Below are 19,124 nucleotides of genomic sequence, written 5' to 3' on the forward strand. Positions count from 1 at the left end.
GTGACATGGATTGAATCGTTGTTATTGCTGCTGTGTGCAAGCATTTACTGCACGCAACGTGAAGATTAATTTACAAGTGCCTGACAGTCGTTTAAGGCTCCAGTTTTCCCACTCGCTCTCTGGGAAACAGGCGAGGCAAACCGTATGTGGTTCACGCACCGTGGTGGTCATTCAAAAACGGGAATGTCGCGAGGCTCCACGCTCTAGCACATCGCGAGCGAGTGCAACGCGCCGGACAAGTCTACGTCATTTATTTTCTTCCTCTCACGGTCATTGAGCACAGGCCCAAAGGTCCAAAGCGCCAACCGGCCAGCAACAAACGGCACAATTAACATTGTAACAGATCAAGAGTTAATACGTTTGTCGAAGCGAGCAAGGTTGTTTACGGGAACCTTGGTAAAACTGACGACGTGGAGGGAAATCCACAGCCGGGCAGTGCGGGGGAAGAAGCAGAAAGAAAAGTGCTGTGACCTGCCGTGTGGTGAGCGGGTGAGGTGGTGAGTGGGTGAGGTGGTGAGTGGGTGAGTGGGTGAATGAGGCGGATGAGCGAGTGCGTTGTTGAGACCTGGAGAGCGGTGGTTCAGCGCAGTGAAGTTCACGGCAACCGTAACTGTGTTCGTAGCGACAGAAGAGTGATAGGGAGGACCACCGACCATGGCTCAAGTTGGTGACGGGAGCGAATCGGTGAGTGCTGGTTACAATCGGGTCCACACGACAGTTTTCCCGACCGGCCCAACACGTGACCAAGCGCGCGGGCGACCTGGCGAGGGGACGTCAGTCGGCCGTGAACTCGAACACCTCCTCGCTGACCTGGTGGGGCAAACCGTTGGACGGCTTCTCCCGGCCCTTGAGGAAGTAGGTGATGAGTTCGCCCTTGCCCTTGACGAACACGGCGCCGCGGCGCACGAAGCGGAAGCCGTAGTCCTTGAGGACCAGATACGTCTCCTCCACCACCTGGCGACAGAGGATATGAATACTTCACGTTCACCATTCCGGCCCGCTCGTTTGCTCGGCGATCGTAAACGCTCTTGGTCGAGAACGTCGCCAGCTCTCCGACGATCCTGCCGCTCGCCGCCTGGTTCATCGACCGCCACCCCCGACTTCCCCTCGAGCGACGGGGCGTCTCGCGAGAGAACGTCCGACCGTGTCCACGGAAAAGAGGTCAAATCGGCTCGCGCGCCGGAGCCGGAGCTTTGCACATCGCTCGGCCGCAAGAGATGGCGATGGAGGCCTTCATCCAGCAGTGGATAGATCGCCGCGACGGTGGCTATGAGATGTTAACTATCTCGCCTGGTATGCAGGAGGTCGTGGGTTCGATCCCGACCCTCACGCCTGTAGATTTGGAGTTTGCGTGTCTCTCTCCCCGTGGCCGCGTGGATTTTTCTCCGGGTCCTCCGGTTTTTCTCCTCCACATTAAGAATCAACGTCACGCAATTAGAGTATTCGGGCTGCTATAAATTAACGCGTGATAATGATGACAAGCCACTTGGTTGAGCGATCGTTTGTGACAGCCAGGATCGCTTCTGATAAAAAAAAAAGCTATGTATAGCTTAGCGGGGCATTTACCTGGTACAAATAAAACATACATTTCGATTTAAAGCTTTCGTGACTGCAAGGATTCATCTTCTTGGTTCTTTCGGTAAAGTCACTTTACCGAAAGAACCAAGAAGAGAAATAAAACATAGTTTAATAGTACTCTTTGGTTCTTTCGGTAAAGTCACGTAGTTAGGAATAAAATAAAACAAATCACGACGTTTCGATCGCAACACAAGCGGTCATCATCAGGCCATCATGACGACCGCTTGTGTTGCGATCGAAACGTCGTGATTTGTTTTATTTGATTTTATTTCTACCTACATGACTTTACCGAAAGAACCAACGAGTATGGATTCCTGCAGTCACGAAAGCTTCAAATCAAGATACTTTAATCGTTTTTAGTTTTACTTGGAAAGCTTGCAGAGCAGTGTGTCCCTGCGTGCAACAGAATGACAGTGCTCGCACTTTCCCACATACTGTGCCGTGAGGTGGTCTCGTCAGGACATTCCGTCAAAAAAACTGTCACGTTCCACTTTCCGAGATGAAATGTGGCCGAGCTAAGGCGAGGGTGCCGATGAGCGCCAACCTGCACGTTGCCCAGCTGTCCCGTGGACTCCATGCGGCTCGCCACGTTGACCGTGTTCCCCCAGATGTCGTAGTGAGGCTTGCGGGCGCCGATCACTCCGGCAAGCACCGGGCCTTTGTTCAAACCTGCGCAGTCATCGACGCCAAAGAGGTGGTGGGAGCGGGGGGGGGGCAGGCCATTGGGAGTCTATGAGACACGTGGTGATTCTACCACCTCCAACTCTTGCCATTCTGTGAGTACTTTACAAGCTGCATAAAAAAATGTTGACAGCCCATTAGACGCACGACCATCAGGCAGAAGTGCCCAATCCCAGCAGCATTGGTTCAACACATGCAAACTCTTCGACCGGTTTCAACCTTCAGTGTCTCATCAGCAGTCAGGCTTGCTTGCCATAATTCTAGATTTGAAGCTTTCGTGACTGCAAGGATTCATATTCTTAGGTTTTTTCGGTAACGTCACGTAGGTAAAAAAATTAATAATCACTTGATACAGCTATCGTGCTGTGACTGTTCCACCTGAAGACGGAGTCTTGTGTTGCCTCCGAAACGTCGTGATTTTTTTTTATTTTTTTTATTAATTTAAATTTTTTACCTACGTGACTTTACCGAAAAAACCTAAGAATATGAATTGCTTTCCATAGTCCTGGCGAACTGCCCCAGACATTCAAAGGCAAAGCTCTGTGACTCGACGGAAAGTGCAAGGCGTTGTGACCCCACGCTGCCCATGCTGGCCGTTAACAAACGCGCGCGGGGGGAGGGCCTGCAGCGCTGCACGTTCACAAGAGCTCTCGGCCTTATCCAGACCACCAGCTCGAAAGAACTGACCGCCGGCCCAACGGGCGAGGCGGCGAGAGCCCTCGCGCGCGCGATGCCCGCGCACCCCCTTGGCGTGTCGTCAAAGCGAACGATTCCGCCGCCGCGGGGTTTCCCACGTCGTTCACGGGGCCGAAGGGCCTCGCTACCTATGCGCAGGATGAAGTTGTTGAAGGACTGGCAGTTGATGTTCATGAGCGTCATCTTGAGCGCCAGGCAGAAGTCCGCCAGGTCCGCCACGTGCTGCCACCGCACGCGGGTGCCTGGATCCTGCACGTGCGCACAAAGACAAAGATCCCCCGTACAGCCTGATCAGACCACTGGGCCAAGGACTGTTACCGGCACGGTACAATGAAGGGGTGGGTGGCCAATCACCACGCCCAGCCTCATTTGTCTCCCGAACGCTGATGTTTACACCAAGTGCTCATTTGAGGCTGAGTCGACCTAGGGGAGGCCCAGGACTGGTTCAGATAATTGCCACTGGCGTTGGCAGTAAGTGGGAATGGAGCTCGGGTCACCGGGGTTTGTAAGCGCCAGAGCGCTAACCGCTGCTCCACCGCTCCCCACGCACACGCACAGCAAGTTCCAGGCATGAACTCAAGAGGCAAAGGCAGTCTCATTTGCAAGAGTGAGTGAATGGGTGAGCGGGTGAGTGAGTGAATTGGTAAGTGGGTGAGTGAGTGAGTGAATGAGTGAAAGGGTGAGTGGGTGAGTGAATGGGTGAGCAGGTGAGTGAGTGAATGAGTGAATGGGTGAGCGGGTGAGTGAATGAATGAGTGAATGGGTGAGTGAATGGATGAGCGGGTGAGTGAGTGAATTGGTAAGTGGGTGAGTGAGTGAATGAGTGAGTGGTTGAGTGAGTGAATGAGTGAATGGGTGAGTGAGTGAATGAGTGAATAGGTGAGTGAGTGAATGGGTAAGTGGGTGAGTGAATGAGTGAATGGGTTAGTGAGTGAATGAATGGGTGAGTGGGTGAGTGAGTGAATTAATTAATGGGTGAGTGGGTGAGTGAGTGAATTGGTAAGTGGGTGAGTGAGTGAGTGGGTGAATGATTTGAGCAAGGAAATCACTTTGACTTTATTTGTGGCTGTCCGTGCACGCTGGCACGAAAATCCAGTAATGACGAGAATCGTTTTTTTTCACGTGTGTACGTGCATGCGTGTGCACGTGCGTGTGTGTGTGTACGTGTGCACGTGCGTGTGTGTGCGTGTGCACGTGCGTGTGTGTGTGCACGTGTGCACGTGCGTGCACGCGTGTGTGTGCACGTGTGCGTCAGCCCTCGCCTTCTCATTGCTGCTGTACTCCACGGTGTTTTCGTTCTCGTTGAGTCCAGACGCCGCCATGTAAGTGCTGCCGATCGTCTTGATCTTCGTGATGCAGCGGAAGCGAGTCTCATCCAGCAGCTGTACCGGCACGTTCCATCACACCCGGTCGGTGGGTGGGGGGGGGTAGGAAGGAGGAGAAGACCAAGGGTGAGGAACCCATCTCCTTACAGAAGGCCGAACTGGACTTTCAAATACCTTTGAAGGGGAGAAAAAACTAAGATGCCCCTTATACTCTTTATTTATTGGGTGCAATTGTGACCAATGGCCATATCCAGCATTAGTACATCAAATTGGCATAACCGCTGCAACTCAAACACTCAAAACGGTGAAGTTAAGAGATGCCCCATGGGTGCGAGCTCGGCACTTGAAGGCCTGAAGACGGGAATGGGTGATCTCTCCCACGATGCGTTCATCAGGGAGGCGGCTCCACATGCGGACGGCAGAGTGAAGGAGGAAGCTCCTCTCCAGGGAGAAATGTTCTGGCAACTTTTAACAGGCCGTCGGGCCGAGTTCGGTTAGCGAGCACCTATTAAGGCCAGCACCCACGCCCGCCCGCCTTTATCTCCCCAATGCTGATGTTTATGCAGTGCACCGGGGTACTCGTTTGAGGCTGAGCCGACCTAGAGGAGGCCCGGGACCGGTTCAGATATTCGTCAACTAAATTCGCGACCCCGCTCCGCGCACAGAGGCCCTGGCAGTGACAGAAGTGGCTGACACCCGAGATAAATAACAGAGAAGATTGAAAAAAAAACTACGCGTGAAAAGAGACCGCCAGAGAGACTTACATTTAGACAGCCAGAGAGACATGTGGGTGGGCAGGAAGGGAGACAGACGAGCAGATAGAAAGACAGACACATAGTACACGTAGACAGACAGACTTGTGAAGAGCATGAATGGGGCAAGGCATATGGGCATACAGGCAGACGTAGACCCAGACAGACAGAGATGAAAACAGGCAGACAGAAGACAGGAATGCAGGCGGACAGACAAGCAGGGGCTGAAATCTGCCACGGAGACGCAGACTGCAAGGTAGACAAACGATACAGGCACGCACGCCAAGAGAGATCCACGGCCACACAGGCAGACGTGATGCCAGGTGGATACTGTAGATACACGTATGTGTGTGTGCGTATGTGTGTGCGCGAATGTGTGTGTGCGCATGTACGTATGTATGAGTGTGTGTGCGTGTGTGTGGCCATGTGCGTGCGTGTATGTGTGTACGTGTGGCCGTGTGTGTGTGTACGTGTGTGTGTACGTGTGTGAGTACGCGTGTGTACGTGTTTGTGTACTGTGTGTGTACGTGTGTGCGTTATGTATACGTATGTGTGCGTGCGCGCGTGTGTGTACGTGTTTGTGTACGTGTGTGTGTGTACGTGTGTGTGCGCGCTTGCTGGCAGGCCCCGTCGCACCGAGTCGAAGTCGGAGATGATCTCGTTGAGGAAGCGCAGGCACTCGATGCCCCCGTTGTTGATGCCCTCCTCCGTGTAGAAGTCGGAGAAGTTGGCGATGGAGGCGAACATGACGCCCACCTCGTCGTACGACTGGCTGTACAGCTCCTGCAGGAAAGCGCAAACGAAGCAAATGTTTTCACACTTAAATGTGTGAATTTTCACACTTAAATTCTAACTTGGCAATCTTTGAAATACGTAATCAACCAGGCTATGCGTTAATTGTGTGTTGACCGACTCTCTGTGTTGCATTACATTACATTTCGATATTTTACTAGGTTATTTAATTTTAGTGTGTCTTTCTCCTGATTTTCAAGCTTGCGTACCGTACCACGTCGTCGTCTTGCTTACCGTACCACGTCGTCGTCCACTCATTGACATGCTAATTTTTTCTCTGCCCCCTCCCTCTCTCCGCCCCCGCCCCCTCTCTATATTTAAGGCCTCGTTACAGAAACGACCTCTCTCTTTGTGCTGATACGTGTTCTCTCTCTGTGTGTCTTTGTGATGTCTGTCTGCTTGTATGTCTGTTTATAGTTTTCTGGTTAGATTTTTGTTGCTATTTCTTTTATACCTGATGAAGATCGCTTGTGTTGCAATCAAAACGTCGTAGTATGCAATTATTTAATTTATTATTTTATCTTTGTACGTGACTTTACCGAAAGAACCAAAGAATACTGCCCATAGACTCAACACTGCCCATAGACTCAACACTGCCACCCATAGACTCAACACGGCCCATAGACTCAACACTGCCCGTAGACTTAACACTGCCACCCATAGACTCAACACTGCCCATCGACTCAACATTGCCACCCATAGACTAAATACTGCCCATAGACTCAAGATTGCCACCCATAGACTCAACACTGCCACCCAAAGACTCAACACTGTCACCCATAGATTCAACACTGCCCATAGACTCAACACTGCCCAAAGACTCAACACTGCCCATAGACTCAACACTGCCACCCATCGACTCAACACTGCCCATAAACTCAACACTGCCACCCATAGACTCAACACTGCCACCCACAGACTCAACATTGCCACCCATAGACTCAACACTGCCACCCACAGACTCAACATTGCCCATAGACTCAACACTGCCACCCATAGACTCAACACTGCCACCCATAGACTCAACACTGCCCATAGACTCAACACTGCGCCTCCGATTAGCACGGTCGGTGCGAGAGGGAAACTGTTGACGTACGTACACACCTCCTGCAGCGGCACCCGAAGCCACGATGTGCCGCCGCAACCTGGCCCAGCGAGGCCTAACGAAGACGGTGACTAATTATAGAGAGGTGGGGGGGGGGCTACGTCGGCACGGTAACGGTGCGCCCCCCCCCCCCCCCCTTGGGGACGGGAGTGACGGCCGGGAGCCTCGGATGAGGCACGTGGCCAACCGATGAGCACGGTCGGCTACGTGCGGTGCGAAAGAAGTTCAACATCATTCGTACGTACGAAAGCCGTGGGTCAAAGGTCAGGGGGTACGGTTGGCACCTGGCAGGAATTTTGTACGGGCTCAGCACCGACGACGAGACCCCGGCTGGCCCTGGGCAAGAGTTGTCGGTGCTGAGCCACACGCGGTGTACGCTCTCTCCTCTCTCCCACCACGGTTCCCTTACCCCTGGTCGCCAACCCCCCTCCTCCACCCGCTTTTACCCTCCTCTCGTTTTTTGTTTAATTTTTTTGGGGAGACCAAATCACACTGGCGATGCACGTGGTGAGATGTTAACTACCTCGCCAGGTATACAGGAGGTCGTGGGTTCTTTACCGACCGTGACGCCTGCTGTATATTTCGAGTTTGCATGTCTCTCTCTCTCCCCGTGGTTGCATGGATTTTATTCCCGGGTCCTCCAGTTTTTCCTGTAACACTTTTAGAATCAAAATCAGGCGTTCAGAGTATTTGGCTACAATACATCTCCACGTGAGAGATAAGCCACTCTGTTGGGCTATCACTTGTGGCCGGGTCGCTTCTGAAAAAGAGCTAAGCAGCTCAGTGGGTTTTACTTCGTAAACGAAAAAAATTGTTCACAGTGTAGTTTTATATGATTCAAAACTTTGTTGCTGTTATTGTTGTTAATATCGCGATCATTATCTGTGCCCCCCCCCCTGGCCCCCCCGGCCCGGGTCCCGCAGTCCATTCTCACGTCGTCGCGCTTGTCGGGGCTGAGGAAGTGGGCGGCCACGTGGTCGGGCAGGATGTTGGCCACCAGGGCGTCGTTGTACCTCCTCATCGTCCCCACCTCCTCCTTCTGCGCCGCCAGGTCCAGCTTCCACAGGAAGAGAGTGCGGGCCGTCTGTTCGACCTAGGCGGAAAGCCAAATGGTCAGTTCGGTCAGATCGTCGGTCAGTCGGCTGGTCAACTGGAATAATCGTTCGGTCATTGAGCGAAAAAGTCAATCAAATAGTCGCCGAACCAGCCGGTCAAGCAATTGGTCAATAGTTACATCAGCTATCAATGAAATGGTGAATTGACCAATCAAATGGTTAATTGACCAATCGGTCAATCAGTCAATGGGTAAATGAAATGGTCAATGAATCAGTCAATTGGGCAATGGGTCAATTCGTCAAGGACCGGTTCATGGCCAGGAAACCAAATCAGGTCACCGGATTGATAGCACAGTGCACTAACCGCTGCACCACCACTCCACCCCGTGCCAAATGCAATTAGCCTCGATATTAAATGCGAATTGCATTCGTGTGGAGTTTGTGCCTGGGGGAAGTGTTTTGCGGATGATCAATTGGGTTAACTCGTGAGCTAGTGAAGCATATGCTCAATTAATCAATCAATTTGCCAATCAGACAGAAGGTCAACTAGGTCAGAGAGCCAGTAAGTGAATGAAATGCAATCATCTCATCAGCAAATCGGTTGACTGGTCAATCGGTAAATATGTAAACAAGCCAATCCAGCGACTGACTTAACATTGTCGACATCGAATGCCCTTCAATTGTGACGAGGTGGGGGGGGGGGGGGGCCCACGGATTCGGCGGCGTCTCAAAGAAGGCGCGGGGGGCACCAACGCCGGCGTTGTTGCACGCGACGGGAGGGGCGGCGAGGACTCGTCGAGACTCGCCACGTGTAGCGAAGGAAACCTCGGCGGCCAGTCACGTGGGAACAGTGTCAAAAAACAAATAAAAGGTGCAGCCCTGCATTCGCTGGCTCATGCCGCTGCAGGCTGTAGTTGGGCCTACAACTAGAGGGAGCTCTGGAGCGGCCGTCGAAGGGGGAATGTTGGCCTACTCTTTCACGCTGGCCTCACGTCTTGCAAGAGGTACCCACACTTTACCCCACCACCGTACGCGACCTGCCAATCATAGACTGACTGTGATGACACCCATCTCCACTGCTGGGGTGGACAGTGGCGGTGGCGGTGTTTGAGACACTCGCACCGTTGCTTCAGCTCTGCCACGCCGGGAGATCAAACCGGCGGCCTCCGGATTGCAACTCCAGTGCGGCTGTGCACTGCACCACGGCGGCCATCGCTCTTGCAGTGCAGCCGTTCATTCATGACACTTGAGCGGTGACCACCGTTATTGACTTGCACGGTTTACTGAACGTCGGCAGCGCCCACGTTTCGGTCTACGCAAGCGGCCCTCGGACCCACTGCACCGGCCCTGCGGGTGGCGGAGACAACCATAAGCACGGCGCTGCCGCCACGCCGCGGGGAGGGGGGTGTTTTGGAAAAAAAGAAACGCAATCGCCAGCGAAACGGCAATTAGCCGCGCGGGCAGCGCAGAGACGGGGAGGAGGAGGAGATGTTCGAATCGCTGAAACCGTGAAGACGTCGGCGCGACCGGCGCCTCCGGCTGCCCCCTTGCTGCGGAGCGAAATGTTTGCGAAAATGAATTTGGACGGATTCGCGGGAACCTGCAGGCCTTTGGATGGGCCCCCGGACGGGCCCCCCGGATGGGCCCTCCGGACGGGCCGATCGAACTCCGGGGAGACGTCGTCGCCGATCAGCGTGGCGCAGACACCCACTGCACGAAACAACTGCTGCCGTTCTCTCCCCGGCTAAAGAGAATCTCCAACTACTTCGCGTGGGACGCAGGAGGTCGTGGGTTCGATCCCGACCCTGACACCCGTAGATTTGGAGTTTGCGGTATCTCTCTCTCTTTCTCTCCGCGCGGTCGCGTGGATTTTTCTCCGGGTCCTCCGGTTTTTTCCCTCCACATTTCGAAACATGCATTTCGAGTGCTTGGCTACTATAAATTTCCACGTGATAAGCCACTTTGTTGAGGTATCATTTGTGGCCAGGTCACTTCTGAAAAAACAAGTTAATACCTGAGCGGCTTTGCCTGGTAGTATGGGGATGGTTTAGTTGTATTTGTTTGGGTGATTGTTTGCCTTTCCTGTACTTTGCACTGCTATCGTGTGTTTGTCTTGTTTGTTTTGGTAACGTTCTTTCCCGCTCCTACGGGACATCTATGAAAAAGAGCTTTGCAGCTCATCGGATTGCTCCGGTAAAAATATTCTTATTCTGAAAAAATCTTGTCCAGGCAAAACAAAAAGTAACGCGTGCACTGGTATGATTTTTTTTTTTACAAAGTGTTATTATAAAATGTAATAAAAAAAATTATGGGGTTAGAGGTCGGTAAGAGGTCACTTACGTGCCGGTTAAAGAAGTGAAAGCAGAGCAGCACGAGCAGCAACGTGACGCACGACGAGTATTTGGTTGGGACCAAGTCGAGTCTGCACGGGTGGAAACAACAACAAAAATACAGCCCACTGGCATCGATCAGGGAGAGTAATAATAACGATGCAACTTGTAGCTCTGTGTAACGACGACCGGCACACGTTCTCTTTACTTCGAGCCTCCGTAGTTGGACCCTTTGCCCCAACAGCTCACAGGTCAACCAATGTGGATTCCCGCAACCCTGAACGTATGCTGGTGGTGGTGGTGGTGGATGAAGGAAGACAAAGCCCCGAGCCTGTCTCGAAACCCGCCCGCCAGCCCGTCGGAGCTCACCGGTCGCGCTCGCTGTCGTGCGCGTCGAACAGCGAGCCCCACGCGGCGAGGTGCAGGGCGGTCCAGCTCCCCGTGGCGGCCACCATGAGCGCCAGCTTGAGCAGGTGGTCGGCCTGCACCAACATGGCGGCCGCCACCAGCGCCAGCACGCCGGCCGTGGTGTGGTAGGCCGGCTGCCCGCCGCAGCTCAGGTAGCCCTGCGTCACCCACGACGCGTTGCCCGTGCCCGCGTAGCAGGACAGCTGTCCCGGGGTGGGTGGGGGGGGGTAGACGGTGGGTGGATAGATATTAAACATCCAGCAGTGGATCGGGCGTGGCTGATGATGGTGGTGGCTGGTACATCAACACTCAGTACACATTTGACAATCAGCAGTGGATCGAGCATGGCTGATGGCGGATAGTACATGAACACTCAGCACGCGTTGTTATGAATTCTAACAGTATCACAGCCCGAGTCAAACCGCAACCATCAATATGAAATAAAACATTATCATCATGATCCATTTAACTATTATCATTATAACCACCGCGGTTAAGATAATAATTACGATACATCGGCTTCCACGTTGATAATAACTCAACGACTGCCATTATAAATCGGTGTCAAATCCTTGAATCACTCCACGAGTGAAATTTTCAACGTTGCTTGGCAGCGCTGCCATTAAGCAGCGTCAATTTTAAAAAAAAACACCGCTGTTGCCACCTTCAGATTGTACAACTCTTAGATTAAAAAAACCAAAAAAACCCCAACACTTCAGTGGCACAAGCAACGAGCGCCAACACAAACAACAACCGCCACCACACCTGCGATCATTCGGAAGCGACAACTGTACGGAACGGGGGCAAATCAATCCCTGTTTAGCGTCGATTTTTGGCTCTCTGTGGCTCATTAGCGGGAGCGCTAATGAGCACCCAGGCGGCCTCATTTAATATCCAGTGGAGGGGAATGGGAGGGGGCCTTGTGGAAGGTTCTGTCTGGTCAGAAGGTGAATGGCCTCGGTCTCTGGGACGACCAAGCGGCCAATCGAAGCGAAGTTTGCAAGGCCACGCCTGCCGGCATTTTGACGTCATTGACGTCCGCAGGGTGCACCGCCCCCCCCAACGCAGTCGGTTAAAATGGCCGCCTCCGTTTTTTTTGGCGGCGGCGTCGAAATAACGACGGTGGCAGGCGGCGAGGACAACGACGGCGAGGACGACGTTGGTGGCGATGACGACGACGATGGCGGTCGCGGAATTCGTAGGCCGGGGGTGCTTAAAACCGCGCCGTAATCCAATTGCGGAGTAACAAGCGTGAGCGCTTAAGTGGCTTGCGTTGGGCAATAGTCACATGACCCTGGTGATTTGATCATTATAATCCGGGAAAGTGCACGTGCCGTTGTGTACGTGCGTACGTAGCGGTTCGTGCTACGCTGCGCCCAGAACCCGGCAACACCGGTGACGATTATCTGACCCGGTCCTGGGCATCCACTAAGTCGACTCAGCCTCAAATGAGTACCTGGTGCGGTGTGTAAAGATCGCCACTGGGGAGACAAAGGCGGCCGGGCGTGGTGCTGGCCACCCACCCCCTCGTGTGCCGTGCCGGCCTTCATAGGTGCTCGCTAACAGCACTTGCCCCTACAGTCTGTCAAAGGCTATACGGGGATCTTGCATGCCTCTGATCCCACCGCTTTGCATGAGACTTGTCACATTCTCAAAACCTACTGGGCCCTTGAGTGTAAATCCCCATGCATGCGTGGGATCTCTCACGTTACTCCGCTGTGCTTCCACGCGACACAAAACGCTCCCGAGACACGAACTGGCCGGTCATTCCGATTGAAGACCCGACTGAAAAAAAACCTTCGAACATTATCGCCGAGGTGCGCAGTACACTTGCACGGGCCTGCGCCCTCCGCAACTCGACAGCCACGCCACCACGAGGCCCAACAACTGTCACGACAAAACAAAATTCCAGCCATTACCCGAACGAGCGAGGACCTTTAACACCCCACCACCATCACTACCACCATCATCCCCCTTGCTCCCAAGAGCCGTCAAATTAAAAAGTCACGGCCAGAGAGTTGAGAGTTTGACACGGCCTTCACCACTGCGGCGGCGAAACGCGTCGCCTGACGCAGGGCGCCCCCCCCCTCAACCACCCCCGCGCTCCCCCCCACGGCGGACTCGTAAAAATAGCGAGCTCGCCCCGGCGTTCGCCGTCGAGTGTGCAGGCGGTGCAACTGCACGCGGAAGTCAGCCTACAAACGAAGAGAGGGAAACTGGACGGGGCGGGCGGGGCGCGGGTTACACCGGAGCCCACGCCACGCACGCTATGCCACTGCCTCAGTAGCCCGGCAGACTGAGTCGCCGCTGCTGAGGTCGTGGGTTCAAATCCAGGTTTCGGGCGCCCATGATGAACACCGGGGTTTCGATTGTCACGAGTTAATGCTTGCGGCCCGGTCGCTAAATGGCTGAATTTGTTGGGCACTTAAATTGGCAAAATTTCAGCTCTGCGATTTAAAAACATCGGCCCGACTGTCACGTGGCGAGCATTGCTCCGAGTGGGTGGGGACGTGCTGCCCCCCTTCTGTGTGGACCACAGACCCCTTGAAGGCATCTCAGATGTAGCTCTGTGATATCCGCTTCTGTGTAGAAATAAACTAAAGTATAAACTGAACATTTTTTATTTTACCGGATGTAAGGCCCACTGAGCTATGTAGCTCTTTTTCAAAAGCGACCTGGCCACAGATGATAGCTCAGCGAGGTGGCTTATAACGTGGACATTTATAGCAGCCAAATACTCGAAACGCGTGATGTTGATTCTGAATGTGAAGCGAAAAACCGGAGGACCCGGAGAGAAATCCACGCAGCCACGCGGAGAACACGCAAACTCCAAATATACAGCAGGCGTCAAGGTGAGGATCGAACCCACGGCCTCCTGTATAGCAGGCAAGGTAGTTAACATTTCGCCACCGCGACACCCGAAGCTTAATAGGTCGGAAGGGTTGCACTGATCTGCGAGAAATCCCATGACATGGCATCGATGGCACAACAACAGCTTAACATCGGGGAAGAAGATAAATATATTATTTAAGTCCGTTACGTTTGGCACAACATTGTGGGGAAAACAAGATCACGCTCAGCCGCCGGAGATGAAGAGGAAATTATTCGGTTGAGCGGGCACGATGAGACGGAGCCAGGAGGCCTCGCTAATGAAACGGTGCGAACTTAACCACTGGGCGTTGGCTCCGGGTCGTTAGCGAGGTTTGATTTTTTTTTTTCCCCGTAAAAAAACACAAGCGGGTGAGCACGGGCGATATCGATCGCGGGCTCAGCTGGCGAGCATCGCGGATCGTTGCGCGATACCGGCCATGCGAGAGCACATAACGATGGCGGCAAAGTGTTACTCACGGACACAAGATCACCCGGGTTTCCAGTTCACAGTTTTATCCAAATAAAATCCAATTTATCGGAACGACGGTTCTTTCGACGGCTCTTCCGGTCGAACCGCTCGCTGTTCTTCGGCAAGACGTCCGACGTCTCGCCCCACGCACGCCGGGAGCTCCCTCGTCGGGAAACTGAAGGAGCCGCTTCCGGCACGTGGCAGCGAAACGTCGGACATTTGGGAGCCGTCGGAGGAGTAGCAGAACGTTACCGACGCTCGCCTGTAGCTACCGGGCCAACGTGACCGTTGAGAAGCCGACAGGACAGCGGCCGTGAGAGTTTACCGCGTGCGACGGATCGGCGTGTTGGGGGCGAGGGGGGTGGGATGTGACGCACGCACTCACTCACCATGTTCGCGATCTCCACCACGATGAGCACCAGCACGGCGGTGACGGCGCACGAGTTGCGCGCCCACCGCGTCGAGTCGACCCACGCCGACAGCCGCGCCAGCTTCCTCTTGAAGAGCTGCGCACTCGCGCGGGGGGACGGGGGCGGGGGGGGGACAGGCGGAATGAGGGGGGGCAGAACAGGTGGAATGGGCAGAATGGGGGGACGGGCGGACGCGCGTCAACGCGGTGCAAGACAACTGTCGGTTCTCAAATTCAGCGGTTCGCGTCCCGTCGTGCGTGCTCGAGGTGGCCGTGTGGCTCGTCAGGGGTCAGAGGGCAGCGGAGTCCTCGAGATGACGTGGTGGCGGAGGTTACCCTGTTCAGCATACAACGGGGATGTTTTTTGGAGGAGCCCCTGAACATTTCAAAGTTGTGAAGATTTGGAAATTGCACTCCGGAAGCTCAAAAAATGGAACAGTGTGCGGAGCAGCCTAGGACCAAATATACAATCATCGCTGATGTTGCCGTGGCCAGGAATCAACCTCGGGACACCAGGTTCGTCGTGCAGTGCGATAACGACGACGCGAACACCACAGAAAATAAGCACACATTTACGCCTACACATGCACCACCCACAACAAATACAAAGATCCCCGTGTAGCCTTCACAGACTGTTGGGGCAAGTGCTGTTAGCGAGTAGCGCCTATGAAGCCCGGCACGGCAAACGGAGGGGGGGAGGGTGGCCAGCAACACGCCCGACCGCCTTTGTCTCCCCAGTGGCGATGTTTACACACCGCACCAGGTACTCATTTGAAGCTGACTCGACCTTGGGGAGGCCCAGGACCAGTTCAGATAATCACCACTGATTTTGGCCGTGAGCGGGTATTGAACCCGCGTCACCAGGTTCGTAGCGCAGCACGCTAACCGCTCCACTACCTCTCCCTATCCACACACACACACGTACACACGCACCACCCAGACACACAAGGACAAAGATCCCCCATATAACGTTCACAGATTATCAGGGCAAGTGCCATTAGCGGGCATCTATGAAGGCCGGCACGTCGCACGGGGGAGTGGGTGGCTAGCACAATGCCCGTCCGCCGTTTGCAAACAAGGCTGAGTCGACCTAGGGGAAGCCCAGGACTGGTTCAGACATTCACCACTATTTTTGGTCGGGCGAGGGAATCCAACTCAGGTCGTGGGGGTTCACAGCACAGTGAGCCAACCACTGTACCACCACTCTCCATAGGCACACACACACGTACACGAACACACGCGTGCTAAATATAAAGCGATGCAGGGAGGCGTTATACACAGGCAAGGCGCTCGACACATCGTCCCAGCGGTGCCTCGCGTCTGTACACACATTTTCCATCGGTCCTCAACTGAAAAGACGCCTCCGCTGGGAGGGCAGAGCGGACCGAGGGACACCGAGAGCTACCACGCTAAACCCACCTTTCCCAGATTTCGTATCAACAATAATAATGATAAGCAAGTCATCAGTTGTTGTTGCTTCGGGCGCCCAATCCGCTGGCGGCGTCCTCAGTGTGCTTGACACGTGACGCGCGGCACGCAGCAGTGCACCCATCTCAAAGGGCCCCCCCCCCGCCCCCAGTGGCAGCTGTCTCTGCGCGGCACGAGGCAGGTTCACTGGGCGCTGCGGCTCGCGTAGCGGAGAACACCAGATCGGCGGCTCCAAACCGACCGAGGTTTCCCGTGTGTCCGCACGTCACGCTCGGGGCGGGGGGTGGGGGGTGGGGGGTGGGGGGGGGGGCGAGCCGCTCACCTTGGGAAAGACGGCGGCGAGCAGCAGCGCCGTCAACGACACCAGCACCGTCTCCCCCAGCACGAAGGTGACGTAGTTGGCGATCAGCCTTCAAACGTACGGGGGGCGGGGGGGGGGTCATCGGAGGTGAGAGAGAGGCTGCGTGTGTGCTGCACGTTAAGCTTCTTTCACACCGTACGTAGCCAACCGTGCTAATCGGAGGTGCGGCGGGGGAAGGACAACAAACTAAACACAAAAGAGCAGTTGTAAAGAAATGAGTTTTCAAAGTAGATTCAAAGTCGCACGGCTCCAGTGGCTTTCCTAAGGGTGCTCCGGACGGCCGCGGAAGCGCATCTGGCAGCAGTGCGATGCGGTGACCGTCTTTGATTGGGGATAGGCAGGCAGGCAGGGGCCCCCAAGGGTTAGGTCACCCGGTTTTTAGGCCAAATAAATGTCAATTTGACACGTAGGCTTTCGCGACCAATATTATTCATAATATAGGGTTTTGAGTCAGATCGCGTTATTTATAAATGTGTCGTAACCCTCCACCACCCGACACGGCCAAACAGTAAAAAAAAATGTGTCTGAGAGTCCACAAAGGATTAAAGATACAAGCCACAGTCGTGTGATTGTGACTATGCCTCCCAAGCTACGGGGACATATAGTAAAGCCATAGACACATACAGAGAATAATCTAGATACACAGAGACCCATGGAGATGCACTAAACAGAAGCCACATTGCAACTGTGGCCATTCAACCCAAGCCACGAACCGCACAGTAAACCCACTGTGGGTCTGCGCTCCTTCAACGGAGGAGGAGGAACAGCGACACGACACGAACTCGCTCTCTCTCTGTTGCTGAAGCCCTCTCGTTGTGGCAGGCAGCAGACCACGACATTAGCATCGAGCTGCTGAAGAACGCATTGCTGCTGCTGCTGCCATCACGGGACAGTGCTGGCAGATCCCCCGCCCCTTGAGACCCCGAACATTGTTCAGGTTTTTATATTTACCCCCAATTTTTATTATTATTAATTACTGTAGGACCATGGTTGAAAGTCTTTCAATTTTAGGATGGGCCCCCTCCCTCCACCCTCCCTCCACCCTCCCGACCCCCTCCCCCCAACCCCCTTCCTTTGGAAAGTTTCTAAACCTGCCTCTCCGCCTCTCTGTGCCCGAAGGCACAAAGCCAGAACGCAGCACCTGGAGCGGAGCGGTGCGATCAAGGCGGCCGTGTCACGTTCGCGGTCCCCCGCTCCGGCAAGGCGGCGTTCACGGTTAATTTAGAGCGCGATTGCTAATTATTATCGGTGACATTAACTAAGCCGTGTTCTTAATGTGCGCATGCTTCCTGGAGCGTGCTCGCGTAATGGCCTAATGATTTTAATTCTCTCTGCGGATGTCGCTATTACGGCCCGCACCACATTGTCGGTTAATTCGGATTTTTTTTCTGTTTTATTTGACTCGCAATCAATATTTTTTTTTGTTACAAAAACATTGAAACGAACCACGCACTCCAAGGGCACAACCGGCGGAAGACGCGAACACACATGAGAAACGTTCGTTCGGACGCATTACGTCGTCAGTGTAAACGCTAATCTCGGCACGGAGGAGGCAAGGGGAGCGAGTAAATTGTGGGAATTATCTGCGAAGAGTCGACGGGGTGAAGCCAACGGAGCGAGTCGATAAAAAAACTTCATCCGCGAGTTCATACTCCGTGCCCGATCCTTGGCAGAAGCGCGACAAATTCCCCTCTCGCGTCTCAGTCGCCAACGTCAAGGCAAAGCGCCAGGGCGGTGAGCCTCGCCAAGACGTGAATCTCCCTTGGAGATGCGAATCTTAAAGATGTGAATCTCTCTCTCTCTAGCCGGGACGCGTGGTTATTCGCGCGACGCGGAGCGAGTGGATCGCTTGCTCGCTCGCTCGCCATCGGAGGCGAGCAGACCGTGAGTGGTTGTGTCCGTCCCTCTCCTTCGCTCGTTGCCCCCCGCGAATTATCAGCAGTGAGGGGGGTGGAGTGGGGGGTGGGCGGTGTAGTCAGGAGGGGGCACACTGGGGGGCTGGATGCTCATTAGCCCGCAGGATGGAGCGGAGGAGGAGGTGCGTGGGTTGTGGCTGGGTCGGTGAGCGACTCTCCTGGGTGAGGTGGGAGGGAGGGCGAGGGAGGGAGAGGGAAGAGGGGAGGGGGGGAGGGAGGGCGAGGGGGGGGAGGGCGGTCACAGGGGAAGGTGCGGTTGACATCACGGGCTGCAGCGAGAGCGGCAAGCAACCTTGGAGCAGAGGCCCCCCTCTCGTACCCCGTTGCGTAGCGACGCTCTTCCCTCGCGTTCCTGCACTGCCAGCGAGTGGCCACTGCACAGGCGAGGCGAGTGGCCACTGCACAGCGCTCTGTGCAGTGCACGGGCCATGGCAACCAACAACCACCGGGGCAGTAAACACTGCAGGCGGTTGACCCACCACCCACCGCTCGCTTCAAGTGGCTATCGCCTGAGTCGCCGTTGGTGGCCTCGTCGTGAAATTGGCACCGTTAGAAAAACGACGTCACCCCGGGTGGTGCCAACAGGTGGAATATCTGGCCTGGGCTCATGGACGAATGCCAGTCTTCTCCTTCTTCGTGACGGTGTTGCGGTACTAGTGACGAATTGGCCATGTTCTGTTACCATGACAACCCTTACTGGTTGGCTGTGTCGAATGGTGGCGGGTTTTAACGCCACATTTATAAATAACGCGATCTAACCCAAAAACGTTTATTATGAAAAATATTGGTCGCGAAAGCCTAGGTGCTAAAGCAGTTCAACATACACACATACATTTATTTCCAGAGAAAAACATGGAATTTGGGTTCGGATCTTCCGTTTTCGACTCAATAAAGAAAGCGGTTCGTTCTCGTGTCCGGTTTGGTCAGACCCCTGCGATGACGACGGGA

At 54.4% G+C, this 19,124-nt stretch overlaps 1 protein-coding gene across 1 annotated transcript in view; it reads right to left on the bottom strand.

Moving 5' to 3' along the window:
* Nucleotides 1–774: 774 nt before the first annotated feature.
* The window catches only part of LOC144725121 (adenylate cyclase type 3-like), a 36,614-nt gene continuing 18,264 nt past the window's right edge, over nucleotides 775–19,124 (bottom strand). Inside the window, exons 10-20 of the mRNA XM_078604593.1 lie at nucleotides 16,222–16,309; nucleotides 14,452–14,568; nucleotides 12,789–12,917; nucleotides 10,684–10,925; nucleotides 10,325–10,406; nucleotides 7,864–8,022; nucleotides 5,669–5,815; nucleotides 4,206–4,337; nucleotides 3,084–3,204; nucleotides 2,123–2,247; nucleotides 775–954 (exon numbers count right to left, since the gene is read on the bottom strand). Of these exons, the coding sequence (XP_078460719.1) occupies nucleotides 775–954; nucleotides 2,123–2,247; nucleotides 3,084–3,204; nucleotides 4,206–4,337; nucleotides 5,669–5,815; nucleotides 7,864–8,022; nucleotides 10,325–10,406; nucleotides 10,684–10,925; nucleotides 12,789–12,917; nucleotides 14,452–14,568; nucleotides 16,222–16,309 (1,522 nt within the window). The remainder of the gene's footprint in view (nucleotides 955–2,122; nucleotides 2,248–3,083; nucleotides 3,205–4,205; nucleotides 4,338–5,668; nucleotides 5,816–7,863; nucleotides 8,023–10,324; nucleotides 10,407–10,683; nucleotides 10,926–12,788; nucleotides 12,918–14,451; nucleotides 14,569–16,221; nucleotides 16,310–19,124) is intronic.

This window comes from Lampetra planeri, chromosome 22 (genome assembly GCF_965212315.1).
Source record: "Lampetra planeri chromosome 22, kcLamPlan1.2.h2, whole genome shotgun sequence".
Taxonomy (NCBI): Eukaryota; Metazoa; Chordata; class Hyperoartia; order Petromyzontiformes; family Petromyzontidae; genus Lampetra; species Lampetra planeri.